Below are 27,571 nucleotides of genomic sequence, written 5' to 3'. Positions count from 1 at the left end.
GCCCCATGACGTTAATGTCATGACTATTATGTCCACTATGTTCTACATTACCTACCTGCCCTTTAAAAGCTAGATCTGGCTCAAGGGAGCCATGACTCAATATGGGTTCTTTAAACCTATCACAATTTAGCTTGGTGTTTTCAAGCACACGGAGTACCTGAACCAGGTCAGAAACAGACTTAAAATGTTCCCTGCAGATGGCTTGCTGAAAATACGGCTGAACATTTTTTTGTAAAATTGCAAGTTTTTGATATTCCTGGAGCTTGGTCGGTAATCTGTTGAACATGTTTTGCATTATTGCCACGTATATGAGGACACTTTCAGTCTTAGCCTGAGTTCTATTTTTTGTTTCATCAAGTAACTCCTCCTGATAAAATGGTTTTTGGAATGTTACTAATAAAATATCTACTAACTCATTCCAACTTGACACAATATCTCGATTGGCACGATACCAAATTAGGGCTTCATCCTCAAAAAAATCAATTGCATATCTGTATAAATCATCATCATCAGCATTACGAGCATCCTTTAGTTCCTCGATTCTTTCGAGAAAGGCGTTAATGCTTGGATTGCTGCCCCCATTAAATTTGACACCCCAGTCCTTTATTGGTACTAGTTTACGTTTTGTGGTTTCTTTTTCAACTGTAGAAGTACGCATAAAATTTCCTTGTCTTTCTATCTTTTTTTGATTACTGTTTGTTTGGCTATTATTACAAGATGGAGACGGTTTCTGATCAATATTATGAATAATGCTTAGAGCTCCCTCTCCAAGTGACTTATGTAGGATTTCTTTTACTTCATCAGATATTTCCTCCTGGCCTTCAATGTCATCAGAACTTTGTAAGTCTGCTAGAGATTGCATAAGTTCCCGAATGTTGCTGCGTACTATGGCATGACGGTCTATTAAAATTTCTTCAGAAGGAACGATGAACCCTACCCGATTGCTCAAGTGTTCAATCCGAGTTCGGATGCGTTTCAAATTATATGCATCCGGACTACCGCGAATTTCATTAACGGCGGCTTTTAACGCCCGGTGTTTACTTTCACAGATTTCAATTTCCTCCAATGGCCTCTCTACACAATTAGTAGGCACTTTCAATTTTATGGAAGATGTTCCACAAGACTCTTGGTAAATTATTTCTTTTAATATTTTTCTCATCGGTGCGCAAGTTTTTACATCGTAAATGCCCCTACAGGCTAGCTCAAACTCTAACTCATCTTTTAATAGTTGGTTGGGATCCATGGCCGAACGTACTTTATATTAATTCAAAAAAACTAAAGACCCAAAATAACTTTTTCTTTAAAAATTGGCGGATTATTACACAAAAAAAATATATTTTGCAATTTGACTCTAGTCGAAAGCGATAGCAAATAAAGTGAATTATTGTAAATAAACTTTACAATCTTAATTCAAATGAATAGAGTAAGCATACAAAATAATAAACAATAAAAATACCACCTTATATTGTAACAACCAATTGAAGGGACTGCTACCTAAAAAACAAACATTAACCCGTTGGGCGCCATTGTAATGATTGGGGTTCTTAAATGATACAAGTGGATATAGCAGTCACTCCAATGGTATATATTACTAAAGCCTTAACCTAACGAAACCGACATTTACCCGGAGTAAACCTATATCTAATTAAAACTAACCTTAATCTAACTTAATTCCTAAAACCTATTAATTGCCGTTCAATACACCATTTAAAATGATGAGCAAATAAAATAATGCTTGTAAGGCAAAAATAAAAAACAAAAAGAATTGACTTCCGCGGGACTCGAACTCCCGATCGAAGACCCACAGTCCGAGCTTCCACCGACTAGGCTGTTATGCTGATAAGTGATTGTTTGAAAATGTCCAACAGTATATACGGCCAAGTCTTCCTTAATAGATCCGTAAATAATATCTCCGTGTATAATAAGGGCGTTTCCTTAGGCTGTAAATAAATAAACAAGGACTAAGCACCAAGTTACGGTAGTACATTGGATGATAAACATTTGTATTAAGCTAAGTCTACTACAAGGATGCTTAACCCTTTAACCAGCAGAAGGATCCAAGTGTAGCAGAAAAATGAAACTTTGGGTATGGGTTATATATGTAAAGCTGTATTAAAATTCGAAAAAAAAATTAAAAAAAATATATATTTTATATGAAAAAAACATGGTGGCAATATATATAATGTACACTGCCGGTTTGAACTTTGGTGGAGTTTTGTTTTTTCTTTGTTTCTTTTGGATAGTGATCTGCAATGAGTGGAGTGAGGCGGAGTGGGGTCTTGTCGGATGATGCTGTTGCCCATGAGTTGGGGGACGCGTTTGGTGTTCGGGATGGTGCGGTTTCTGGGGATGGTTTGGGGGAGTCGTATTCGGAACGGGTTTCTGCCCGGGGTGGTTTGGTGAGGGTGCTTGCAGGTGGTGGCGTTCTGCTTGGTTTGGCGGCGCTGTCGTTTCCGTCCTCATCGGCTTGTCGGTCGTCTTCACTTGCTGGACTTCCGGGCGCTTCGGGATCGGCACCGGAGGCTCTGTGTCGAGGTCTTTCGGCTGCAGGACCTCGGGGTGCTTCGGTGTCTGCACTGGTGTCTGCCCGGCGTCGGGGCCGCTCGGCTGCGGGAGTGCCGGGTGGCGCGGAGCCGGTTGCATCCTCTAGCATGCCGGATGGGTTGGATGGGGGTGAGCTTTTGGATTTCTCGTCTTCGGATTCGGGTGAGGATGGGACTGGTTGGGGGGAGCAGGAGTGGACCCGGGGGCCGGATCTCGGCTGCTTTGGTGCTCCGAGGGTTCGGTCTTCGGAGCGGCTTCCGGGCGGAGCGGGGCCTCTGACCTGCTTTTCTTTGTTCTTTGGTGATGACGTGCTGGACATTGTTGTGGACCAAACTAATTTATACGCGTGTTATATTTCCAGACACCACAGTCATCATCAACATTTTTCAGTTGAAAAGTTTTGCATCTTCTTTATAGTCATCGTTTCCATACAATTTACAGTTAATAAATACAAAACATAACTAAAACTAACAGGCAAAATAAAAATAACTAAGCTTACATACCTACTAAGTCAATAAACCGCCCCGAGACATAACCGACGAAAATGTGCCCATGATGCTAGCGGCATTACCTCGCTGCACAGCCAGGGAGATCCTCTGCATCAGGTATGCCCCAGAGCGGTTGTCATAGCCCCGACTCCTCAAGCGACGACCGATCGCCCTAACAAAGTCCCTTCCCTGTTCACCCCAGACCCCCGCCGTCTCCAATGCCAACGGGACAAAGATGTAGGTAGCCATCAACTGCCCATACTTAATGCACTTCTGCCTTGCAGCTGCCTCTGCAGCGGAACCGGCGGTTACTGCAGTTAGGCCTACATGGGATGGGGCAAATGTACAAACGCACGTCGCATCCCACAGCACGGACCGGCCCCGCTCCCACGGAATCAAAGTGAGACCGTCCGGGCGCTTCCCGTCACTACGGCATAAACCCGGCGGTTCTAAAACCGCTGGAACGCCAGCCGTGACGAGAGCTCTACGGACGATGTCATTAATTGCTTGATGCCGAGAGAGCCTCCCCGCGCTGCGAACACAATGAAGGCCATGTCGGCCTAGTCGGTCCACCGTCGCTCCACAAACGCACGAGTGTGGCTCACAGATATCACAGCCGAGGCGCAGCGCCACCGCCACACGCAGGGAATCGTCATCCAGTAACGTCCCCATTTGCGGCGATGGCAATGCTTGCAGCCAAAGACCCGACTCCGGCTGCGATACCGCTCGCAGACGTGCGAGCTCCGCGCCTGTATTCTGTGCCAGAAGCGCAGCCACCGTGACCCGGCACATCTCCTCATCCCAATCCCGTTGGCGCTGCGGCAGCTCCGGCACCGTGCCGCTAGGACAACGTGCCCGCCACAATTCCAAGGCCTCGTCTGCGTAAGGAATGCACAGCTCGTCACCATTAAATGGTAGGATACGAGTGACTAGCTGTAACACTCCCGACGAAGAGGCCAAAAAAGCCGGCAACTCAGTGTCCTGCAAACGGCGGATGCCCAGACCACCGTGCCTAATTGGAAGCGCTGCCTGAGACCACTGAAGCTCTGTCATACTACTATTAATGATACCCTCCAAGAGATCCTTCAGTGCCTCATCATACATCGCTGCCTCCACGCCACATAGCCATACAGGTGATGTTCGAAGGGTATAAGTTAGTCGTGGAATGGACAAACACGACCGCAGAATCGTCAGAGCCACATGCGCCGAGAGTTGACCTAGGAGTGGTTTAGTGTCCGCCAGTGCCGTCATTTTGGACAACAAGACACTCGGCACCCCCTCTGGGAACACGGGTGCACCCAAAAGGGTAAAATGGGCCTTGTCCAGTTGCACAAAACCCGGCACTAAAGCGTTGAAACGTCCACTCACATTTTGCGACAACTGCCCAGAACATGAGAACAGCTCACACTTTTGCGGATTTAATCTTAGGCCCAAAGCATTCAAACTCCGTATCAGAATCTCAATATCCTCCAAAACCTCCTCGGGACGCCCCCCCAAACAGCCATCATCCAAATACCAAGTATTTAGAGGGGAGCGCAACGATTATACGCTGTACAAGTAGGATCGAGAAATTATACACCAACCACTAAAGAAGAAATCATGGCTTGGTATAAATTGGTTTGGTCCACAGTGGTGTTTGGTGCGTCATCGCTGAAGAGTGGAGAGGGGTGGGTCGGAGGTTTCGTTCTGTTTGGAGGCTGTTTTGGGGATTGAACTTTCGGAGTGTCAGGTGGCTGATCTGGTTTCTGGGTCCATTCTTGTTTTTTCCAGTCGGTCTCTCTTCGTCCGAGTCTAGGTCTGGGGACGGGGGGTCCGGGGGTTCATTTTCGTCTGGCCTGTCTGGTGAGTTGGGGGATGCGGTTGGTTCTGCGTTGCTTGGTGCTCTTGCAGCTGGGCGGCTTTGATGTTGGTGAGATGTTGGTGCAGATGTTGAGGCACTTTGGGGTCTTGTGGCTGGGGGACTTCGGTGTGGAGTCTCTGGTGTTGGTCTTGAGGTGCTTGGGATCTGGTGGGTGGGGGAGATTGGCAGGCTGGTGGGGGTGGGGACGGTGGTGCCGTCGAGCTGGGTGGAGCGTCGTCGCCTGTGGGTGCCCTCACCGAATCGTTTTGGGTGGAAGCTTGTTCTGGGTCCGGTTCTTCCGGGTCATCTTCGGAAGTCGTGCCATCTGGAGTGCCGGGCATGTCTTCCGGCTCATGGGCGGTGGCATCATCTGGTGGGACTTTGTTCCGCTTCATTGTGGATCGTTGTCTGGAGGAAGCAGGGAGGGAGCGGAGCTTTGCCGGGGTTTGGACTGGCGGTGTACATTATATTGCCACCATGTAGGTACCACAAGTTGATAGTGGCATATATATGGCCACCACAAAAAAATGGAAATTCGAATAAAAAATGTCGATTTTTTTTATAAATAGTGATCATATCGTCTTCTATACTACATGTTTATATAAAAAAAGAAGGTTACTCACATTTTTATCTGCAGGATTGATGAGATATTTTTAAATAAACTTTTGTACTTTTGAAATGAGGCAATTTTTTTTCAAGTGACATTTTTTTTTAAATGTTGGCACTACTAATTGATTTGATTGAAGAAAAAAAATTACTGATGTGCATTCAGCTATGTATTAGTGACGTTTCCAGTAGCAAGATCGAATAAACTTTTAGAATTCTCAGGCCTATAAGATGGTGGCACGTATATTGCCATCATCAGTTAAAGGGTTAAGAACTTACCCCTATTATTCCGGAAGATGCACAAAAACTACAATTCAACCACAACACGCAGAGTTGATTAAACTTAAATCTCATCAATCTTACACCAAAGATGTCGATAATGTTACAATTTCTCACAAAATGACTAACTAGTCGTACCTTTGCACTGGTCGACCAGAAGTACCCTCATACATTTTATTTGGCATACCGCCGCTAATGAAATGTGAAGCTAATAGCCATTTACGATACCAGTAACGCCATCTGTTGGTCAGTAGCACGAAACAACACTCATCACAAAGTTCAAATGTTCAAAGGGCTCATTCTCATACAATTCATAGTTACCATCTTGTCGTTTTCCATAGGGGGTGTAATAATACATAATAATGCGTTCACAAGTTCCCTAGAATTTCCTCAAAGTATAATATTTACAATGTACATACAGTCAAACTATAAAGTCCTGACATCAAAGAGTGCGATTTTGCTAAGACTTTTTATGATCATCAGTTATTTACTTACTTTTGTATTAGATTAAAAATAAAATACCGATTTATAATGGATTTTTAACGGATTTGTCCTTTAATAAATACAACAGATCGATTAAATACGATCTTAAACAATTAGTTACGATCGATTTTCGTTTTCACGACTTTATATGTAGTTGGACTGTATGTATGTACACAGTGTACACTATTGTAGTACGATACTTTCAGGATTCAGTGATACTACTGGGGGTGAAATACTACATTTCACTATGTTTCGTTCCTATTTCAAATGTCAGCGTCTGACATATACAGAGCTTCACCGTATATTTGGTATCCATTCTATTCGGAAATCCATTATCAATGAACATAAATACATTATGAATGTATGGGGTAAGTAATACGAGGTATAAAAACGAATGGTATAACATTCACAAGGTATACGCCCATCCTAACTAATATTATAAATGCGAAAGTAACTGTGTCTGTCTGTCTGTCTGTCTGTCTGTCTGTCTGTTACTCTTTCACGCCAAAACTACTGAACGGATTTGAATGAAATTTGGCTTACATACGGTCTAGACCCTGGGAAAGAACATAGGCTACTTTTTATCCCGGAATTCCCACGGGAAAACTTTTTAAGGCGAAGCGAAGCGCGCGGGGACAGCTAGTATGATATAAATTTATTAAGTATAACGATCACTGTGCATAACAAACGCAAGGCATAATTACTAAATACATAATTTCGTAAAGAATAACGTTCAAAAAGTATAATTTCAATTGATATAACGATTAAAATGCATAACGTTTATAATATATAACGTTTATAACATATATTCTACAACGGATATAATTATCATTAAGTATAATGCACAAAAAGTATAAAATATTGTCGTATCGTATTTTCATTATTATTGATGTTATGTGGGGGGAACGCTCCGCTCCGCTTCGCTGCGCTCCGCTTTGGTTTCGACGAACATGTGCACCTAACACGCTCCTCCTCGCTTTGCTCGTCGTCGCACCTATCTTTAGGTTTTGGTACTAGGGGTTTTGACATTATTATTATTATTGACGCTATGTGGGGAGACGCTCCGCTCCGCTTCGCTGCGCTCCGCTTTGGTTTCGACGAACATGTGCACCTAACACGCTCCTCCTCGTTTTGCTCGTCGTCGCACCTATCTTTAGGTTTTGGTACTAGGGGTTTTGACATTATTATTATTATTGACGCTATGTGGGGAGACGCTCCGCTCCGCTTCGCTGCGCTCCGCTTTGGTTTCGACGAACATGTGCACCTAACACGCTCCTCCTCGCTTTGCTCGTCGTCGCACCTATCTTTAGGTTTTGGTACTAGGGGTTTTGACATTATTATTATTATTGACGCTATGTGGGGAGACGCTCCGCTCCGCTTCGCTGCGCTCCGCTTTGGTTTCGACGAACATGTGCACCTAACACGCTCCTCCTCGTTTTGCTCGTCGTCGCACCTATCTTTAGGTTTTGGTGCTAAGGGGTTTGACGGTGTTGGGTAATTAAACACAGATTATGTTATTGTATGTTAGTATGTTTTATGAACTTTATACTAAATGATAGTATATATTTTAAACGATATACGTAATGTATGTTAAATACGAATTGATATTAGTCCTCGTAAGTATTATATATTTTGATATTATATAAAATGTACGTTATACCAATTGAATCTTATACCTTATGAAAATATAGATTTTGTTGTTATACGTAACGTTCATTATATGTTGTGAACGTTATTAATGTGAAATTATACATTTCGTTTTTATACGTCGCAATACGCACCCTTTAAATAGAGGTAAGAGTATTGTATAGATACTCAAATTACACTACGAATTGCGTGAACAAGTCGCTCCAGACTATTTAGGGATCAGTTAAAATAGATTCTATTGTAAACGGTGTAAGGATCACCGTAAATGTCTTTCTACATGCAGGATTTGAAAATTATGGGCAAGCAGTCATAAAGACTGGTACTGGTTCCCACTGCATTCCACAGGCGGGCGTCAATAACGTCTGTAGCACCCTGTATTTATTTGTGCGAGTCAATGGAAGCCATAACCTGCTCCCTAGGTTCTCTTTAGCCAAATGGGAAGGTTTCATTCATGTCAGTCAAGTGCAACTTACACACACAAAGGATAGAATAGAATATTTGAAAACAACACATGAATTCTGTATTCAGGATTAGCATTTTGCGCTGATGATCGATACTCGTTAAATTTGTCATATGAACCATGCGGACGACATCTAAACGCTATGAATCTCATCACATAAATTTCCGTTCATGGTTAAAATGCATTACTTCCTGCGCCACTTACAGTTGCTGACTTGCTGTTGTTAATCATGTTCGGAGGCATGCGAGGAAAGTTCCGAGCTTCAGAGATGGATAGGACTTAGGCATAGGACTGATGAATGGAGAAGTATGAAAGTAGGTACGTGTACTTATATTAAATTTGATCGATGGATTTTTAAGGTATGATGCATCGTGGTCGTTGTCGAATGGAGTCTTGTAGCAATAATTTGGAAGTGATAGGCCATGATTGATATACTTAATATTATAAATTTCTATTATCAAGTACTCTACTTATATTCTTGCCGTATTAGCTTATTTTACGAAGTCAACTCATGTTGTAAGTACAAGGTATTTTATGAACGATTTGGGTATTTCATTGATTCGCTAAAAAGGTAGTACCAAGCCCGTACTTCAGCATTCCAGCCCTCTCTTACCAATGCAAACGAGAGCAATAGTTACAGTATACATTACAGGTCCCGTTCTAGTTACATAAGCGGGCGCGTGTTGCGTGGGCGCAGGCTGCCGACACTGTTGAGGAAGGACCGGCGGCGCCTGAATAAGGCGATGACCCTAAAACAAAATACCTGGCATTTTGGCCTTCTTGCAATTTTACCTACGTATTCAAAGCTTGCTAAGGTTTTTAAATAAGTTTTGCTTGATAGAAATGAGTTGGGAAATTAAATGTCATTGAAAATTAGCGGTAACTACTATAACTACGATTATTATAAGTGTCTGTTAGAAGCTACGGAACTTTAAAGGGGGTGAAATATAGTTGGAATGTGTTTGAGAAGGTTTTTGTACCTATGTTTCTTCAAATTCTGTTCGTATTTTATTTGTTTTATCTACAAAATATTTTTGGTAAAATTCCTTGTTGATCTTGTTGTGTACGAATGCGTAGCGGAGACAGTTAGCTAAACGTCTACCTACCAGTCGTTAGTGCGTTATCAAATGACTCGTTATCAGTATAGTTATAAATATCTTCGCCCACTATTGTTCAGCGCGATCTTTAATTAGTTTGCAAGGATTTGTTGTGGGAATTCTTGTAAATGTGTTCATAATACTCGTTATTATAATTAAGCATTGTAGGTACCTATCTAATTATATAAATATGTTGTGTACGTTCTAACACTATAATTTGTTATATAACGTAGATTAAAGTTCTTAATAATATTTACAAATTAAAGCGAAGGTACTACGTAACTACCTCTACTATTCACGCTGCGACTAACAACAGATAATAATACAATAACTGATTTTATTCTGATCAAATTTTATACAAAGATGGCATCATACAAAATACATACAAACAAATAGAATCTTGATTATAAGACCGGTTGAGAGCTTATTGTAAGAGAAAATATCCATCCTAGAACCTAAGGTACAAACTCGCACTAACCACCACCTTATTTTCATTTTTCAGTTTTTGTATTTTACCGGTAGTCCTTCCCAGGTAGCACAAAATTGCTGCTTAAGCGCTGAACAAGTGCTGTATAAGAATACCAATGCTGCAATATAGTATTAAAATTGGCTGTATTATAGCTGTAGTGGCTCTGTTTCAGCCAAAAAGGGCCCCAAATTAACCAGCCTGCGGTATTATAATGTCTGAAAATTGGCTGTGGTTTACGTTAAAAAAGGCTTAATTAAAGCTGCAATAAACTCTTCCTAAACGTTTCATTCTGCTTAAGATTATCATATCCAGCCCTTGTGCAGCTTTTGACGTACGCGGTATCCAATTACAACTTATTTTGCAGCTTTCCATATGAAAATATTTATTATTTTTAAAATATTTCCAAAGACGTCACGTCATAACAAGAAAAAGAAAGAAGTTGATATTATTTAACAGTGCGTCCATTTTGAATAAAATATTGTTTTTGGAGTTACGGTAAGTTGAACCAGTGAATATAATAATAAGTTCGGATTCAGATTGCGAGTGCAACTTTATCGTGTAGTTTATATGAATTAATAACAAATAATTCATGCGCCTTTAGAATTATTTAATTATATTGAAAGAAATGTGTAAATAAATTTCGAGTGAAAAATCATTTGGTATTTTTTTACTTTTAATCATATAAAATACCCTTTTACGAACTTATTTTAAGTTGAGACATAGTTATTATTTGAAATAAATGTGTATTTTTGCAGAATTTAGGCTTTAAAATTTGATATAAACTATATTTTTTAGGTTAGTTATGGCGTCCATAAGGTTTTCAGCTTAATTCGTTGAAAAAAGATCTTGTGATTCTATTTGCCGAAAAGAATACCAATAATCAGCCACAGGTTGCTTATGTTCTGCATAAGATACTTTCATTTACACTTTTAGTTTTTACAAGGTTTTGGGATACGCAGTTCTTATGACTAAGGAGGTATATCGTATTTCAGCAATTACTTTATGCAGCATATTGGGGCTCCTCTGGCAAATAATGAAATCCGTTTACCCGGTATCATTAAATATAGAAAATACTAGCATTGCTAAAATATAACCTATAAAGAAATGTTTGATTGAACCAGAAACCGCCTTAATTTTAATTAAGAATAGTGTTACTTATAACAAAAAGCTTAACTCGTATTTTAAATAAAACTTTTTTAATTTCTATAAAGCAGTGATAATGATGTACTCGTAAAAATAATACAAATTAATTAACTATTTTTATTATTATTTAAATAAGTGTAACTTTCATGCTTAGTATGACGTTAACGGAATAATACATTACCTTACTAATTGCCTATTTTTTTCAGCTCACTCATGCGATGCCGATCAAAATTCTGAAAGCTTTTGAAGATAGTAAAGCTAAACTGTGTACTGTCCCCAACCAGTGAGAGAACAAAGGAATTTTAAAATATCCTGTGATATGCTTTGAATAATTACCGATTAAGTACCCTAATTACATCATTTTTGAAATGTAGTTAATAAATAATAAAAGTGTTCATCAAAGTATAATTTGGTTTTATTTTAAAATAATTTAATTTAAATAGGTAGGTAGGTATGGAGAAGAGGTAAAAGAGGAGCTTTTAAAACTATTTCTACGGAACACCCGTTATTAATATTTTCTGCTCGCGCTTGACCTAATATACAGTCTTAAAAAAAGATTATAGTAATGTTGGGAATAAAAGCTGTAAAAGGGCGTCATCAAGAGCAACAAGTTTCATGGGGGTTTACCGGTATGTGATAATCTTTATAATAGTACGCATAAATGACACTAAGTTTCTATAAGAATTATAAGACACTTGTAAAATTACAAAAAACAGCTTTGCAACCCAAGCTGTTAAAATAAACGATTCGATACACGTTTACAGCTTCAAGAGTAATAAAATTATACTTTGACGTATTTTAAGCAGCTGCAGGTTGTTTAAAGTATTTCTTTTACAGTTTTAACCAGCCGTCTGGCTATTGGTTTTAAAATAAACCACAAGTAGTGTAAAGGCTTGATAGAAGATGCATTCAAGATGATACACCAGCTTTTAGCGTTAGAACACCACTGGTCCGTACTGTTAACCAGCTGGCGTTATAAAATAATATTTTTCAGCCATTCAACAGCAAAAAACGTTATAAAACACTAAATATGAACTCGTATACAGCCCATAGCTTAATTACGTATTTTAGATGTACCTTTTACCAACCATTTTTTAACTAACTTATTTTAAAGCGTTATAACAGCCTATGGAAGGTACGAAAACCATTAAACATCTTATATGACGTTTTTACACTTAAATAAGAGGCAGGTTCGACATTTAATCAGCCAGTGTGCTACCTGGGTTACTACAGGTTTTTAAAAAACTCATTTTGGTCGCCATTGATCCAGGATATTCAAATAATATGTACATACGCTAGAGCCTACTTTAAGGTATATGTTCGCAGCCTCTGTTTTTTTTGCTGTTTTTATACTCAGCGCCTGTGGACCCAGAAATACCTTACACATGATTGCAGTTTTATAGCAATTACATTAATTTCATACTTGAATCTTCGACCATTTACTTAATATACCTAATCAAAGACTTGAATATTCACATCTTCATATTGTGAAAATATTAACGATTCACCAGATGCAATATTCTTTTTACTCTTTTGTTTCAAACGGTAAACACTTGGCGAAACAAAGAATTGTTTGGAGAATGATGTCCGGTATTCATAGTACAGTGGCATGCCGAGTGAAGGCTTTATCTATTTATTTATTTAGTTTATGTACTGTTTAAGTAGTATATAACATATTACTTACATCTTCGCACCACAACTACCTCAAAATCATTTTTAAACTCTCGTCTTACATCCAAAGGTTTCCATAGATTTCTATAAGTAGGAAGGCCGCCTTTTGGTACCGTTTTGTTTTTAATTATTGTGTTGTACCTACTTATTTTCTTGGTGCCCATAAAGTATATTGTATTGTATCGTAAGACGAGATAGTAAGAAGTTGGCAGGTTGGAGACAAGAGCATCAATATTGGTAGGAATTCCTGTCCCTCGTTGTCCGACTGGTCCGGCGCACGCGCACGTCACGCGCGCGCCGCCTGCTCGCCGCGTGCGCGCTCCGTGCCGGCTATTTATACACGACCAATTCCAAATAACAAATATTACTTATCACCGGTATTGATGGATCATCATCAGATGCGCTGACATAACCTTAGATACACAAATAATGGCATAGACAGTAGTGTGATAGTGGAGGGCCGGCGGCGGCGGCGCGGCGAGGGCGCGCGGGCTCACTCGCTGCCGGCGACTAGCAAGAGCGGCTGTGCGTCGCGGACAATATTTTTTTTAATACTAACATATCACTACCCTCACAGAAAACAAAAAAAAAACATAAGAAAGAAAAATATTAAAATCGTTATTTTAAAAACAGATATTTTACAAGCGCAATGAAATAATAATTTTGGTTAAACTTTTTCTGTAAGCTAACAATCGAAGAGCACGACTTATGCGGGTGACAATAATTATTATTTATCAGTGTATCGGATTAAAGTAAACGTTGCATTAAGTGGAGCACAGTGCTGGACCTGCAAAGTGGACTTAATAGTGATTGTACTTGATGTCGTCTCCAGGATTTGAGATGTCTCTGGAGCCTCCCATTCCAGCTGTGATGATGAAGAAGGTAAATAGACAATAAGGTTGATGAACCAGATATATTTAGTTAATCTAAAAAAATATAATCGGTACAGAATGTTCTTTTAAAACGCTCTGGCTCTGGATATACTATGGTATGCAGAAATATTTATCAGCTATCTTTTATTGTATATGTGTTATCTCGTTATCAATAGCATTTACTTATCAGCTGTTTGATGAACCCATGTTTATATCATCGCATGCACATGTCTGCGACTGTTTCCGTAATAATTAGCCGTATCTTGTTTATGTCCGATGATTGTGTGTCAGATCACATCAGTCACATTGATTGAGGTCAACTCGTATCAACTTCTTGACGATGTTCTACCGGTGTGTGTGAAAATAACAACAACATACGGTATCGTTAACTGGAGCCAAAAGTTCAAAATACCCATTAAACGATTAGTAGATTTTCTAGTTTCATTAGCCGTTTGACTTTTACCATATTAATATCATCGCTAAATAATTGACGCTACTGAATAATTTTCTACTGCAACACTTTGAAGTTACTACATATTAATCAGAGCTGGTGTGTCGGTGCCCAGCAGTGGGCGAAGCCGGCTAGAAAGCTAGTTCAAAATGGAATCCCTTTTATAGGCGTGTGGTCGATTTATATCGATAGCCGATTCGATTATCGTTGTGTCAACCTCGAGGTATGCGGCTACCCTGGTTCGGACCGACGTCGCTGCATTCATTGGATTTATGACACAACCATTTTACAAGCAGCCCCGGGACTTGCTTGGTCAGTAATAATTACGAACTGCACTGCCCCGTGTAAATAAATTTCCTGAAATCTTGTTCCCGCGAGATCTGGCGCTTTAAAACTATCCCTTGGGCTTCCCGGGATAAAAAGTAAACTTGGCCTCAATGAAGAGATGAAATAACAAACGAACTAAAAAACTACAACACTTAATTTCACTTTAATGTTAGTATGAATTGATTAACAATTCCAATACACAACCGGATGCGTCTACTTGAAATTTATTAGTTCACTTTGCAGTTTTAGGGTAGTTTTTTTGTCGTAGGACTGTGTGACCCTTTTTTGTTTTCTGTCTCAGATGTTTGTCGCTCGCTTGGTGTTCAATGTTCATTTTAGAACCGAAACAAGGAACATACAGCTTTGTTATCTCGCCACGGTCTATAAATAATGCACCGAGAAGTTTTATTGCTCACTGCTAACTCATTAAAACAATACCTTGGTATGTAGAAAGCAATAAATAAACAAAACGATTGTTATGAAATATTTACTTTTAGCACATACCTACCTATGTGCTCATTCGCTGCTATGATGACTGAGCACTTGAACTGTACACAATTTAATAACAAATGAAAGTGAAATTGGAGATAAAAATAGTGAATAATTTATCATTATCAGCTGGTATGAGCGAGGGCCGATGACGCTGCTAGATAGCGAAGGGCCTCGCGCGCACGCGGTGGCCGGGTGATACTCCTACGACACAGAACAATTCGATACCGTCTCAAGGGAACTTCTTAAATATCATCCAGGGTTAATAGTCATAGATATCCAAATATGACCTCTATGAATCCCTTAATAAGCGTTAAGTTGATAACACCAAGGCGTAGTATTACACGGGTATGCAACGGTACTTATGTTCGTCTTCAAGGGCGCCCACCCTACATAAAGACTTGTATCTTGTAAGAGTGGTGATACCAGTTCTTACCTAACTACTGATTATATGAACGAAGATGTGATCAGATGCCGCTGACGCAAATCTGGGCTATGACCGGGAAAGCGACCGTAAAATGTATTAAATGAAAACAAATTGAGATAGAGGACGAGCAAAGTCAAAGTTTATGTCCGCTTCATAGCCATTTTAAAACATTTCTTTCCGGTGTTTACTGTGTAGGTACCGTGAAGTTTGATTTATCGAGCCGTTAATGTCGTTCATGATCGACGTCATTAGATGAAGTTTTTAGTCGTAAGTAAAATAGTATATTATGTACTCTCACTCAAGTGATTATTTGCTCAGTGCTTAACTGCGTAACTTAGATAGCACTAGCCATGGCGACTATTTTTTTAGAAATTAGTAACAAGCTAACAAGACGATGCAAACGCCTAACAACCATCACCTTCCTCTGTAAGAAAAGCCGAAGAAGAAAATAACGATGATTTATAAAGTACCTAGACTTATTCATCTACCTCACTAAATATAATTCAGTCATTGCGACTTTCACTTTGCTTATAAGAATCGCACTGACGATCGTCCAGACAGAGAATTGTATTATTTATTTTGTATTTTAAATACGAGTAACTATCTATTCAATGCACGTGCCATAGTCTCGGCATTTTCAAATATTTCTTTACTTAGGTAACATCGCATCAACAACTTTTGAGTATTACAGAGTTGTTTCATAAAATTTCAGTCTCATCGTCGCTTATTTATTTATTTTTATTTATTTATCCTTTTATTGCACATATTGTTGTTCTTTAGTTATGATATTTAATTAACATGTTAATATTTTAAACCAGATTTTTTTATTATGTAGCTTTATGAGAACTATAGGTACGTTTATATATGTAGATAGGTATAAGATATGATTTAAGTTTGTGTTGTAGTTTTAATATTTTACTGCATTATTTTAAAATGCATTTTTATCAACACGCAGAAAAGATGAGACAAAGATGACAGAGGTCTTTTACAGGGTCATCGTCTTATTTATTTATGACTGTGGTTAATCAATTTACCATTCAAGATCTGTGTCGCCTGAACTGAATATCTACCTACTCGTGCATGCTTCGTACATAATATACAATGTATACATACGGTATCCGTGACCAATGTCTCTTGACCGCTATTAGTCCTTCCTTACCTTACTCGTAACTCATAAGTGGTTATGCATTCAGGGTGTGTAAGAGTTGGTTCGGGGAAAAGGGGTTGGCACAGAAAGGAAACGTTCAAATTTGGTAAATTATCGCATAAAAGTCTTGCTTTATAACAAAGATACCTACTTACTTACTGCGTAACTGGTCACCTATCTTACATAATTATTGTTACTCGTTTTACCTACTGGTCAGGAGAGTTTTTAATAATCCATTAGTTATATTTTGACACATACAGTACAATTATAGATTTTCATTATAAATGGTTAAGTATCGTTCGCTGAGTATTAGAAGTGACTGACCTACTATGATAGATTATACACTGCGTATAATCCACGTTTGCACCCTTCAGGTAAGGAACCCTAAAAGAGAAACCAATACTTTAATTAAACATTAAATTAGCAGTCATTTATATTCAGAATTAAGCGAATTGGATCGGACTATAGGTATTATACACTTATCGTAAACTTCAAATGGCTGGAATCCTAAAATGGCTTAAAATTTAAGTGATCTCATAAAAATATACAAATTGCATCATAAACAAAATATTTAATTCATAAGATTAAATAATAAGAACTCCTACGAATGACTTCACTACGTAGATGGAAAGATTGTATCATGAATTGTGCATTTTCTCACTTACCCTTGCGTTGGATCTTCTGTTGTGGACCCGGCTTATGAAGACAAGAAACATGGTCTACTCAAGGAGTATTTAATTGAAGTTAACAAGACGGCATCGTAACATACTTGAGTTGCGAATATTATCAATTACAAGTGCCCTTATCCTCCAGTTCGTTGACCGAGCGTTATCTCGCTCACGTATACAAGATGGTTATTGTTGTTCCACTACAGCTATCATTGTACAGTAATCTAATTGTGACGTCGATGTTGTCGTGGGAACACGTTTGGGAATAGCCGGCTTTGTATCAATGGTATCAAGGTCGTAATCATTATCATAAATTGTACAGAAGCCCTATTTAAAATATCCACAAATCAGTATTTCATTATCATAAATACATCTAACGACGGGAAAAAATTGTCGATAACCAAATTAGGTATATCTCGAATATTATATTTTTTTGGATAATTCTAAATAGTAGTATTATAGAATTGCATTGAAGATTATAACAAATTACCTACGTTACATTAGAAAAAGCACATAATAGGTGCTCGTCAAAAATGAGAAGTGAAGTGTACTGGCGAATTTACTTATATGTTAAACTTTATATGACAGAGTGGGAAATTGAATGGCGGTGAAAAGCTCTCTGCTTCAACTTTCTACAGATTCGAGAACCTATGTAATTTATAATAAAGGAAAGCTTATTTTCTAAGTTAAGAATTGTATTTATTTGCGACCATTTCTAAGCGCTTCCAATCGTTCACTTCTCTGTGTTTATTTAAATAGTTTTTTTTACTTCAATGAAATCTCAAAAAAGTATTCATAGTCAATAAAAGTAATACTTACAAAACATGCTGTCCCTAATTATTATACTTAATAATTAGTGTAGTTTTGTTTTTGTATATACTGAGGTACCTAGGTGCTTATCTCTGTTTACTTTCTTTCACCTTGATATTTTGGTCATCCTTCAAAGAATCTAGTCGAATGTTAGTAAACATACCGGCCTCTCCACATGCAATGACAAATAGACCATTATTTTGATAAACATGACAACATGTTTTTCGATTGTTCATTAATCTCTGTGACTTCTTTAACAAATTAATACTTTAATAATTCTGCTGCCCCTTCATATAGCATCTCACACCTACATTCATCAATACCAATCGTCTAATTTTCCTCCCATCGCCAGTTTTTCCTTCTATCTTACAAACTTCCAGTCTTCGATTTCCAATCGGAGGAATGTCAAGTGGCAGTGTGGTGGCTCCAAATTGAGCTGAGTCAAGTATTAAGTCTGCGGCTGCAGCTGGCTCGGCGCCAGCGTCCATCACGGGACCTGCCCTTTCCATCTCGGCTGGCTATTTCTGAAACCGTGACGTCACGCTGTTTTGGCGAATGATCTCGCGAGTTCCGTGAAGGCGGCACTTCCACGCTCTGTCATGCGTGTGGTGTGATGCACTGACCGCTGCTTATAGCGCGCATGTTATGCTATTCGTAATGGCGCCATCAGACATTCTATTTGTGTTTTTCACCGGCCAAGTTAGGCAGAAGCGTGTGTAACAAGCGTGTGTGTGGCTTACGTAAATTACATTTAGGCCACCAGTAACGTCACAGGCTTTAGAAGAGGAAACATCGAATGGTTTCAAAAGAATCACTGTCCCAAAAAGTAGGTTAAAAAAAGAAATCCATATCCATGTAGCTTCCATTTGCCGGTAGATATTATAAATGCAACGCACATGCATGCTCGGCCCGGCCCACTGTCCTTAGCTCAAAACAACAAATCATTTAATTTTATAGCTACCTACGAAATTGATCTAAATTGAACTGAATAAGAACAAAATGGTGTTTGTCGTACGAAGACAACAATTGAAAATAAATTGCAAGCTAGAAACATATGCAGGTTTTATGGCACATACCTGAACAATTTGTACGAAGTGGTGAAATTCACGCTGATAACATTTTCTTTTCTACCCGTTAACCTTGCACATTGTAATCAATATAAAATTTAACGTAACAAATAAGATTCAATGATCTGATAAGCAAGTACCTTTTTTAATCCCTTCAATGACCTCCAAACGTCCGACACGGCGGTCAGGGCTGGGCGAGGGCGTCCCACTTCCCACAGGGTCAATATCTGCTAAATGGGTCACCCACAACGACCTTCAGCGTCTAAATAGAATATTAGGATGTCGCAGATTTACTATATTTACGGCGGGTGTCGTGAGATCGTCTTTTACGTACCTAGACCGAGACCGATACCGAGATGAGAAGTTTAAATGATGCATGGAATGAGTTTTCGATCTTATTTAAATGCATTTATTTAATACAATCGTCTGCTGCTATGTATAACCGATGAAATAATTTCCTTGGCGTATTATTAGATTTGTTCACGACACGGTCGCTACAATGCTGATATGTTACATTCATCGAGTAACCGTTTTTTTCAGTGTCGTTCTATGAATATGTCTGCGTCAGACGGACGTGGGAGCCTTGTAGGATTTTTCAGCGTTTTTCAGGAAAACCTACATTTTATCACAGTGTCTGTAATTCAATGTTGAACGGACTGATGTCATAGTTTTTCGTCACGATGCCTATAGGTAGGTAATTGTATGTTCATAATCTAGTTTAGATGTTGCATCATTATCATTGTACTAGAGGTAGAATAGTAGTAATTGTACAGAAGTAGGTACATCTCTGACGATGGTAACTGATTCACTGCCCGTAGCCCATACCTACTTGGATTTATTATTCCCCTTTCCATTGAATCGCGGTGCAATTTTATTGTGTATACCTACTACGAGTATAATCATAAAGTTGTATGCAACTTTCAGAGGGTGCGACATTATGATTGTGATGCCGTGGAAAAGCGGATAGTGCCTAGTTGGTGTGCCACCTGCATAGACGTGGATGTTCCCTCCCACATCCAGAGCAGTGCCTGGCGGAAATACGGCGCGGCGGTGGAGGCTGAAAGCCTCAAAGAGCCCCCCTGCCCATCGTGGGGTACACAAATTTCAAAAAATGGCTCATGTTTACGTTATTTAAATATATTTACGACATATTTTATAGCTAGTACTCGTACCTACCTACGAGTAGGTGGTATTATACAACATAGGGAAAAGTGGCCACGGTCATACAGCATGTTTTCAGTTTTACTATCAGTGGAGATAAAGTAATAGCGCCATGTTGATACTCGTACTTCAAAACATAAACAAAGTGCATAATACATCATTTTTAATGCACTATCATTAGTGATACTAGTAATTATATTATAAATAACACTTTGTTATGAAAGAAGAATGTATTTTATTGTAGGTATGTTTATCATTAAGCTATCGCTTTAATTTAAACAATGTGTATGTAGGTACGTACCACATGTGATCATAAAGAAATAGGTATTATAAAAAAACGTGCCCGTGCTTATCACACATACCAATTTGCTATTTAGATTACAGATATGCACTATACTTATGGTTATGGGTGTAGTCCAGTATTCGTAACTATATTTATAAATGCTGAAAGAAGCGCCTTATCTCAATGAGTTTGTTCACCCTTGACATTCGGAGTCGCTTCAATACAACGTACCTAACCATAGTTCTTATTCGCAATATGGCTTTTCTTTCTTACTAATTCCGTCTTAGATGATTGTATGGAGCCAGCTTCAGTTTACTGGCCTGGTAAATGAGCTAGGCGCTAATCGGTCAATGATCTAATGATAAATGAATGAAGTATGTATTACTATGTATGTTATGTATAGAGTGTCGTGTCCGGAAGACCTCGGTGGGTGCGCAAGGCCCACACGAGGTCTGCTTTAGAGAACGGAAATACACCTCAGTATTATGGAACCTATGAGAAAACCTTATTAAACAGAAGTTTTCTGTCACGCTCTAACGTTACTGATAACTGATAAGAGAGTTTAGCACGCTGACTCAATACCTATGTAATATTTCTTGTTAAATTGTAGATCTGATAAATCGTACATGTATGTAAATGTATATCACATAGCCAGTGGAAATATTTATCAGGGTTAAATGCAAAGTATAATCTTATGTTCATTTGACAGCGATTTAATACTCCGTCGGCAATGATATTGAGACTAAAATAGATCTCTACACACAATCGTACATACAATGTTGTCAATATACGTACATACAATGTGGTTAAGGTAGATAAATATGCAAATACTCGTAATACATAAAAAGGGCAGGTTTTTTATTAACGTACCTATTTTTTTACCATAAGTATTTTGTAATATTATGTATTTATTTTGTAAGTATCCCATGCGTTTTGAAAGGAAGTTATTTATTTAAGTTAATTGTCTGACGACATTGTTCCAAACCCTCTGTCCTCTTATCTCTCTTCATCCAATATGCCTAGTCCAATTCCAATATTTTTCTTAATAGTATCATTCTCTTTACTTCCAGACGGGTATGAACGGCGAGGGCGGCCCCCCGTGCGGGCTGACGTCGCTGCTGCCCATGTCCTGCCGGGGCCGCGCCGCCGCCTTCGCGCGCGACCTGCACAGCCGCCTGCGCTCGCTCGGCGCGCAGGACGGGGGCTGGCCCGACGCCGCCGCGCCCCCGCCGTCCCGCGACCACGACACCTTCTACGACTTCGAGCTCGAGTGCGAGAGCCCCTCCAGCCCCGTCGACGAGCTCGACGCGCCCTTCGCGCCCGCCGAGGAACCGCCCTTCTACGACTTCGATCAAGAGGAGAAGTTGAAGAATCTGGCCAAGCTGAAGCTGCAGCAGCCTCCGCCTGCAAGGAGCAATGGCTTCACGTTCTCCACCGCCTTCTTCACCGACAGCTCGCCCGTGCAGCTGCAGCCGGCGGGCCGCGCCGACAAGCTGCTGTACTCGCCCATCACCTTCGACGGCTGCGCGCGGCACGACGGCCACGACCAGCCCCCGTCCCCCGCGCCCCCCGCGCTGCCCGAGCCCCTCGCCCCGCGACTTCAACCCCTCACGCTCACCACCAACGGCGACAGCGACTCGGAGTTCGAATCCGCCAAGAGTGATCCGTCCGAAGCCGGTGACGACACCTTTGAATACGAACATAAAAAAGACACTGAATTACCCGAAGTGCTAGACGCATTGTCAATATGTGAAACAGAAATGCCCATTGAGGAAGTCGTACCACAAACGATAGAAATGAACGAAATAATCATAGAAACCAGCAAAACAGAAGAAATTTTACCGCTAGAATTAATCACCGAATCATCGCCTGAAAAGGAATTGTCACCAGAACTAGAAATAGATACGACCCTACTAACAACAGAAACGAAAGATGATGAGAAACAAGTCGAAGATAATGAAGATGACAAGCCACAAAGGGTCCGCCGCTGCTCGTCTCTGAAAACCGGTAAGACGCCACCCGGCACGCCCGGACGGAAGAAAATTGTCCGTTTCGCCGACGTACTAGGACTAGACCTAGCAGATGTGAAAACTTTTATGGATGAAATTCCAGTAATTCCTAAATCGGCTTACGATGATCTCAGCGGCTGCGACGTGGCGAACTCGCCGCCGGTGCGCGCGCCGCCGCGACTGGGCGCGCTCACGCTCGTGCCGCTGTTCCAGGTGCCGCGCGACATCACGGAGAAGCTCACCCGGCTCAGCGTGTGCCTCGAGAGCGCGCGCGTGGGCGAGGGCATCCACATGAACATCTGCGGCTCCGTGCGCGTGCGCAACCTCGACTTCCACAAGACCGTGCACGTGCGCTACTCCATGAACCGCTGGAAGACGCACACGGACCTGCAGGCCACGTACGTGCCGGGCTCGTGCGACGGCTTCTCCGACCGCTTCCACTTCGTGCTGTACGCGCCGTGCCTGGCGTCCGGCCAGCGCCTCGAGGTGGCCGTGCGCTTCCAGTGCAAGGGGCAGCAGTTCTGGGACAACAACAGCGGCGCCAACTACTGCTTCGACTGCCTGGCGCTGGGCGCGCTCACCAGCACCACCGCCGCCGCCCCGCTGCACCCCACCGTGGACTGGCACCCCTCGTTCTACTGACGCGGTGAGAGCGGAACCAGCGGCGCGCGACCGGCCGCAGACAGAGAGTCTTCCAGGAGCAGAGGCTAGCCAGGCGGGCGCGGGGGCGGGCGGGGGCGGCGGGCCGACCTAGTCCAGTAGTCACGCCGGCCCGCTCGGCGCCCCGAGGTGATCGAGTGAGGCGTCCAGGTACTCAGCGTTTCTATGTGATATAAATTAGACTAGTTTGTAGATATTGTAATGAACCCACGAGTGTGCGACTCGTCCCGAGTGCCATGGCGATAGCGACTGTCTCTTATATCGCAACTATTGTCTAGTATCTTGTCTATTAGGGTAGCGTCCAAGAACAATGAAATTGTTTGGTGTAGTGCCTGAGCCAGCGCGCTAGGAGTGCCCGAGCCTGCGAGCTACGGTTATTGTACTTGTAAATAGTCTGAGAGATGAGTTTGATGAATGATATTAATATTTTAATAGGATTTTTTACACAACAGTAGCCTTACGATATACTCACGCCAGTCATGTCGAGATTTAAAAATGCGAAGCATCACATAAGTAGTTAAGAGTTATCGAAATGTATGTATTGATAATCATTGTATTGTAGAGACATTTTATATTTGTGGTGACATTATATTTCACTCTTTGTTAGATTTTATAATGATGTTCCTTGATACTATTATTTAATAAGAATATTATAATCCAGTTAACTATTAAATTTTAATACATTTTAGACGTCTGTTATCTATAATATTTATACCTGCCTATTTCTATTTTTGTACAGCTAAAATGGAATCATATTTTATTAGTTGAAAAGAACTGATATTCTAATTATTGTTCGTCTAATTTATTGAGAATTACCCACTGTTTTTTATTATAAAATTATATACCTTCCTAAATGTAATGCGAATGAATTCAATTAAATTAATTATAGTTATCGTATCATTAGCAATATTGAATGTATATCACCAAGTTTATTGTATAAGTACCTGAAGTCTGAAAATATTGTGGCCATATTATTTAATAACGAAAACAACGAAACATAATTTTTGTGTCATCGTAAGATTTTATTAATTGACAGCTATTTTAGTAATAACACGTCATAACATAATAAATGAATAAATTATGAGCATAATAAATTAAATTTTGTCGTTTCTCTTCTTATACCTGCATAGATTTTCTCTTTTCCCAGTCTCTATCTAGGTACTCGTATAGTATTTAAATATACCTAGGTAGTTACTTCTCTACCTAATCAGCTGTATTGAATAGGTAACTATAATATTGTAGTATTTGGTAAATAGTATACGAGAGCCTAACCATGAACAGAATTTGTCCTGTCTGTGCCATACCTATGACCGTACCTACGACATAAGATTGGTAAGTAAGACACAAGTTTCAATTCTTTATGTCAGTCACAAAGTCAAAATAAGTACCTGCCTAATGTTATCATTTTAAGGTGGGTACTCCGGTACTGGCCAACGTTACGGACTGTAATGTAACATTCCCAGCGAGCATGTTACGCAATGCTAGGTTCCAAAATGCGGCTCGTTGCTCGCTGATATCCCCGTAACACTACGTACTGACTGCACGAATGCTCTCTGTGTAACATGTTACAGTACACCTCGTAGCGTTGGTCAGTACCTTTAAGAATACACACCCTAAACGGAGTTTTCTACATAATATATTAATGCATTCCAAAGGGACGAAAGGGATTGGTGGCAATAAAATATCTAAAACTACGTAGCTGTTGGCCGCGAGCTATGCTTCGCCTTAAAAAGTTCCAGAGGGAATTTAGGGATAAAAAGTAAGTATCTCCTGGTTCTAAGCTACATCCCTACCATTTTTTTGCCTAATCGGTTCAGCAGTTCAGTATTTCTCTAAAAACCCTTTAAAACCTTTTTCTGAAGTGAGAGGCCGTCAGTGGTACCGCTAAAATCCGTCAACTTACAACCATTTGATCTTTACTTGTTTTCGTTTAGCAAAACTTGGTAAAGGAGGCTTATGTCCTAAAACGATTTCTTCCAGACAAATTTGGTTTGACTACTTCAGAAAAAAGTTTTTAGTGGGGGTGTAGATACCTAGGGGGTGGTGAAAATTCGCTTATTTTTTCGATATCTCTTACCGTTTTCAAGATAAAGGCTAATTAGTAAAATGTACTTAATTGTCTTGTTAAACATCATCGAGTGTCATAGGTATTCAAAGAAAACTATAAATCATGCCGTAAGAAGGTGCAGTGGTTCCCGATCAGTGTTCCAAGGAGCCCAGGGTTTCCGTATGAGGCCCTGAGGAGTACGCGATTTTATTTACCATCAAAATTTCAACATTTAAAATAAATTACTTGGCTATCATCTAGAAAAACTTGGTAAAGGAGGCTTATGTCCTAAAACGATTTCTTCCAGACAAATTTGGTTTGACAACTTCGTTCTAAATTTTTTCGGTATCTCTTACCGTTTTCGAGATAAAAGCTAATTGGTTGGATTTCAACAAGTCCTAAAAAATCTTCATTTCCGTGGACTTTTTTATCTTAAGGTTTTTTATATTAGAAATACGCTTTTACTAAAGTTTTTGTTAATGTTAGTGTTCTTACTAAATGGGTAGCAGATAAGTTAAAAACTTAACGAGATACGGATGATTAAAAATTTCGTGCCACGGCGATGAAACATGCGTTCACGGCAATGAAACAAGCGTCCACGGCAATGAAACAAAGGCCCACGGCAATGAAACAAACTTCCACGGCAATGAAAGAACTGTATACAATAGAAATGAAAGAATCAATCCACTGCAATTTTTAAAAAAGACTGCGAGGGAAACACAAACTTAGACAGGTATGTATGGCAGAAATATTTGGATAGATATTGGAACGAAAGAAAGAACGACAGTATGTATAAAAAAATAAGAATATAGTATGGAATTCTCTAAGTAGCATTGTGGGGTCCGTATTGCGACGTATAAAACAAAATGTTTCATTTCACACTAATAACGTTCACAACATATAATAAACCTTACCTATAACATCTATATTTTCATAAGGTATAATAACCAATTTGTATACTGTTCATTTTATGTAAAATTCATAAAATATACTATAATATGACATAATCTGTGCTGAATTACACAACACCAGTAAAACACCTAGCACCAAAATATAAAGATAGGTGCGGTTAGGTGCACATGTTGGTCAGCTAAGCGTCTTCCTACATAGCGCCAATAATAATAACGCAGTCAAAACTCCTTGCACCAAAACCTAAACATAGAGCGTCTCCTCATGTAGCCCCGCTTCGCTTTTGATGAACATGTGCACTGAACCGCTCCTCCTCGCTTTTCTCGTCATCGCACCTATCTTTAGGTTGTGGCGCTAGAGGTTTTGATGGTGTTGTGTAATTTAACACAGATTATGTGATATGATAGAATATTTTATGAACTTTATGCTAAATCATAGTATATTTTAATTGGTATAATAATATGTTCTATTTTATTCTATTGTCTGTGGGGGTGTAAGTACCTGCACCTGGCTCTCTCGAGTGGAACCTTTGTGCAAGGTCTAAAATACCTTCCTAAGCTTGGACCATTTCCCCACCACGCTGGTCCACTGCGGGTTGGTGGGTTTACATATCAGATGTGCTAGAGCTAGATACGCAGGTTTCCTCACGATGTTTTCCTTCACCGTAAGAGCGATAATAATAATATAATATAATAATAATAATATAATATGTGGGGACATATTATCACACACGGCCATCCGACCCCAAGCTAGGCAGAGCCTGTGTTATGGGTATCGAACAGCTGATATATCTACACAAATACATAGATATATACATATTAAATATAAATATCAACACCCAAGACCCGAGTACAAATATTTGTCTTTAAACAAATATCTGCCCCAGCCGGGAATCGAACCGGCACCGGCACCGGACCTTCGGCATAGCAGCCAGGGTCACTAACCACTACGCCATTCGACCGTCAAAGCGATGGTACTTAAGTTAAAAGAACTCATTGGTACATGTCAGCGCCGAGATTCGAACCCGCATCTCTTGCGTGAGAAGCGGGCGCTTATCCGACTGAGCTACCACCGCTCTATAATAATATGAAATGTACATGTTATCATCATCAGCTTATAGTCATCCAATGCTGGACATAGGGCTCTCCCAAGGAGCGCCACAACACTCGGTCCTCGGTCTTCCGAATCCAGCCACTACCGGCTACCTGCCTAAGCTTGCAAATTTTGACAGCTATGTTGGTAACCTTAGTCCTCTGACGTATAACCTCTTTTCTGATACCATCCATTAGAGAAACCCCAAGCATAGCTCTCTCCATAGCACGCTGAGTGACTTTAAATCGGTGGACCAGTCCCACCATCAGTGTTCACGTCTCTGCACCATATGCCATAACTGGCAGGGCGCAATGGTTGAAGACTGTTGGATGCGCCTTTCAGCCTCCTTGTCGAAGTTGCTTCTGCCTAGCCGATAGACTGCCTCAGGTAGTCATATCATTGCACAACTTCGATAGTTGTCTCAC

The 27,571-nt window shown here is 40.1% G+C and overlaps 1 protein-coding gene across 3 annotated transcripts in view; it reads left to right on the top strand.

Annotated features, from left to right (window-relative positions):
• The window catches only part of LOC105386452 (glycogen-binding subunit 76A), a 44,623-nt gene extending 20,426 nt beyond the window's left edge, over window positions 1–24,197 (top strand). For 2 of the 3 annotated variants that reach the window (XM_038118601.2, XM_038118597.2), the window contains exon 2: window positions 21,500–24,197. In XM_038118601.2, coding sequence (XP_037974529.2) covers window positions 21,506–23,080 — 1,575 coding nt within the window. In that variant the 5' untranslated portion in view covers window positions 21,500–21,505 and the 3' untranslated portion in view covers window positions 23,081–24,197. Of the gene's footprint in view, window positions 1–13,161; window positions 13,610–21,499 lie in introns of those variants that run through there. The other variant, XM_038118589.2, reaches the window with a different exon arrangement.
• Window positions 24,198–27,571: the final 3,374 nt, after the last annotated feature.

The sequence above is a fragment of the Plutella xylostella genome, chromosome 29, assembly GCF_932276165.1.
Source record: "Plutella xylostella chromosome 29, ilPluXylo3.1, whole genome shotgun sequence".
Lineage (NCBI taxonomy): Eukaryota > Metazoa > Arthropoda > Insecta > Lepidoptera > Plutellidae > Plutella > Plutella xylostella.
Note: the sequence above shows the minus strand (reverse complement) of the source record. Positions and strands in the feature narration are given on the sequence as shown.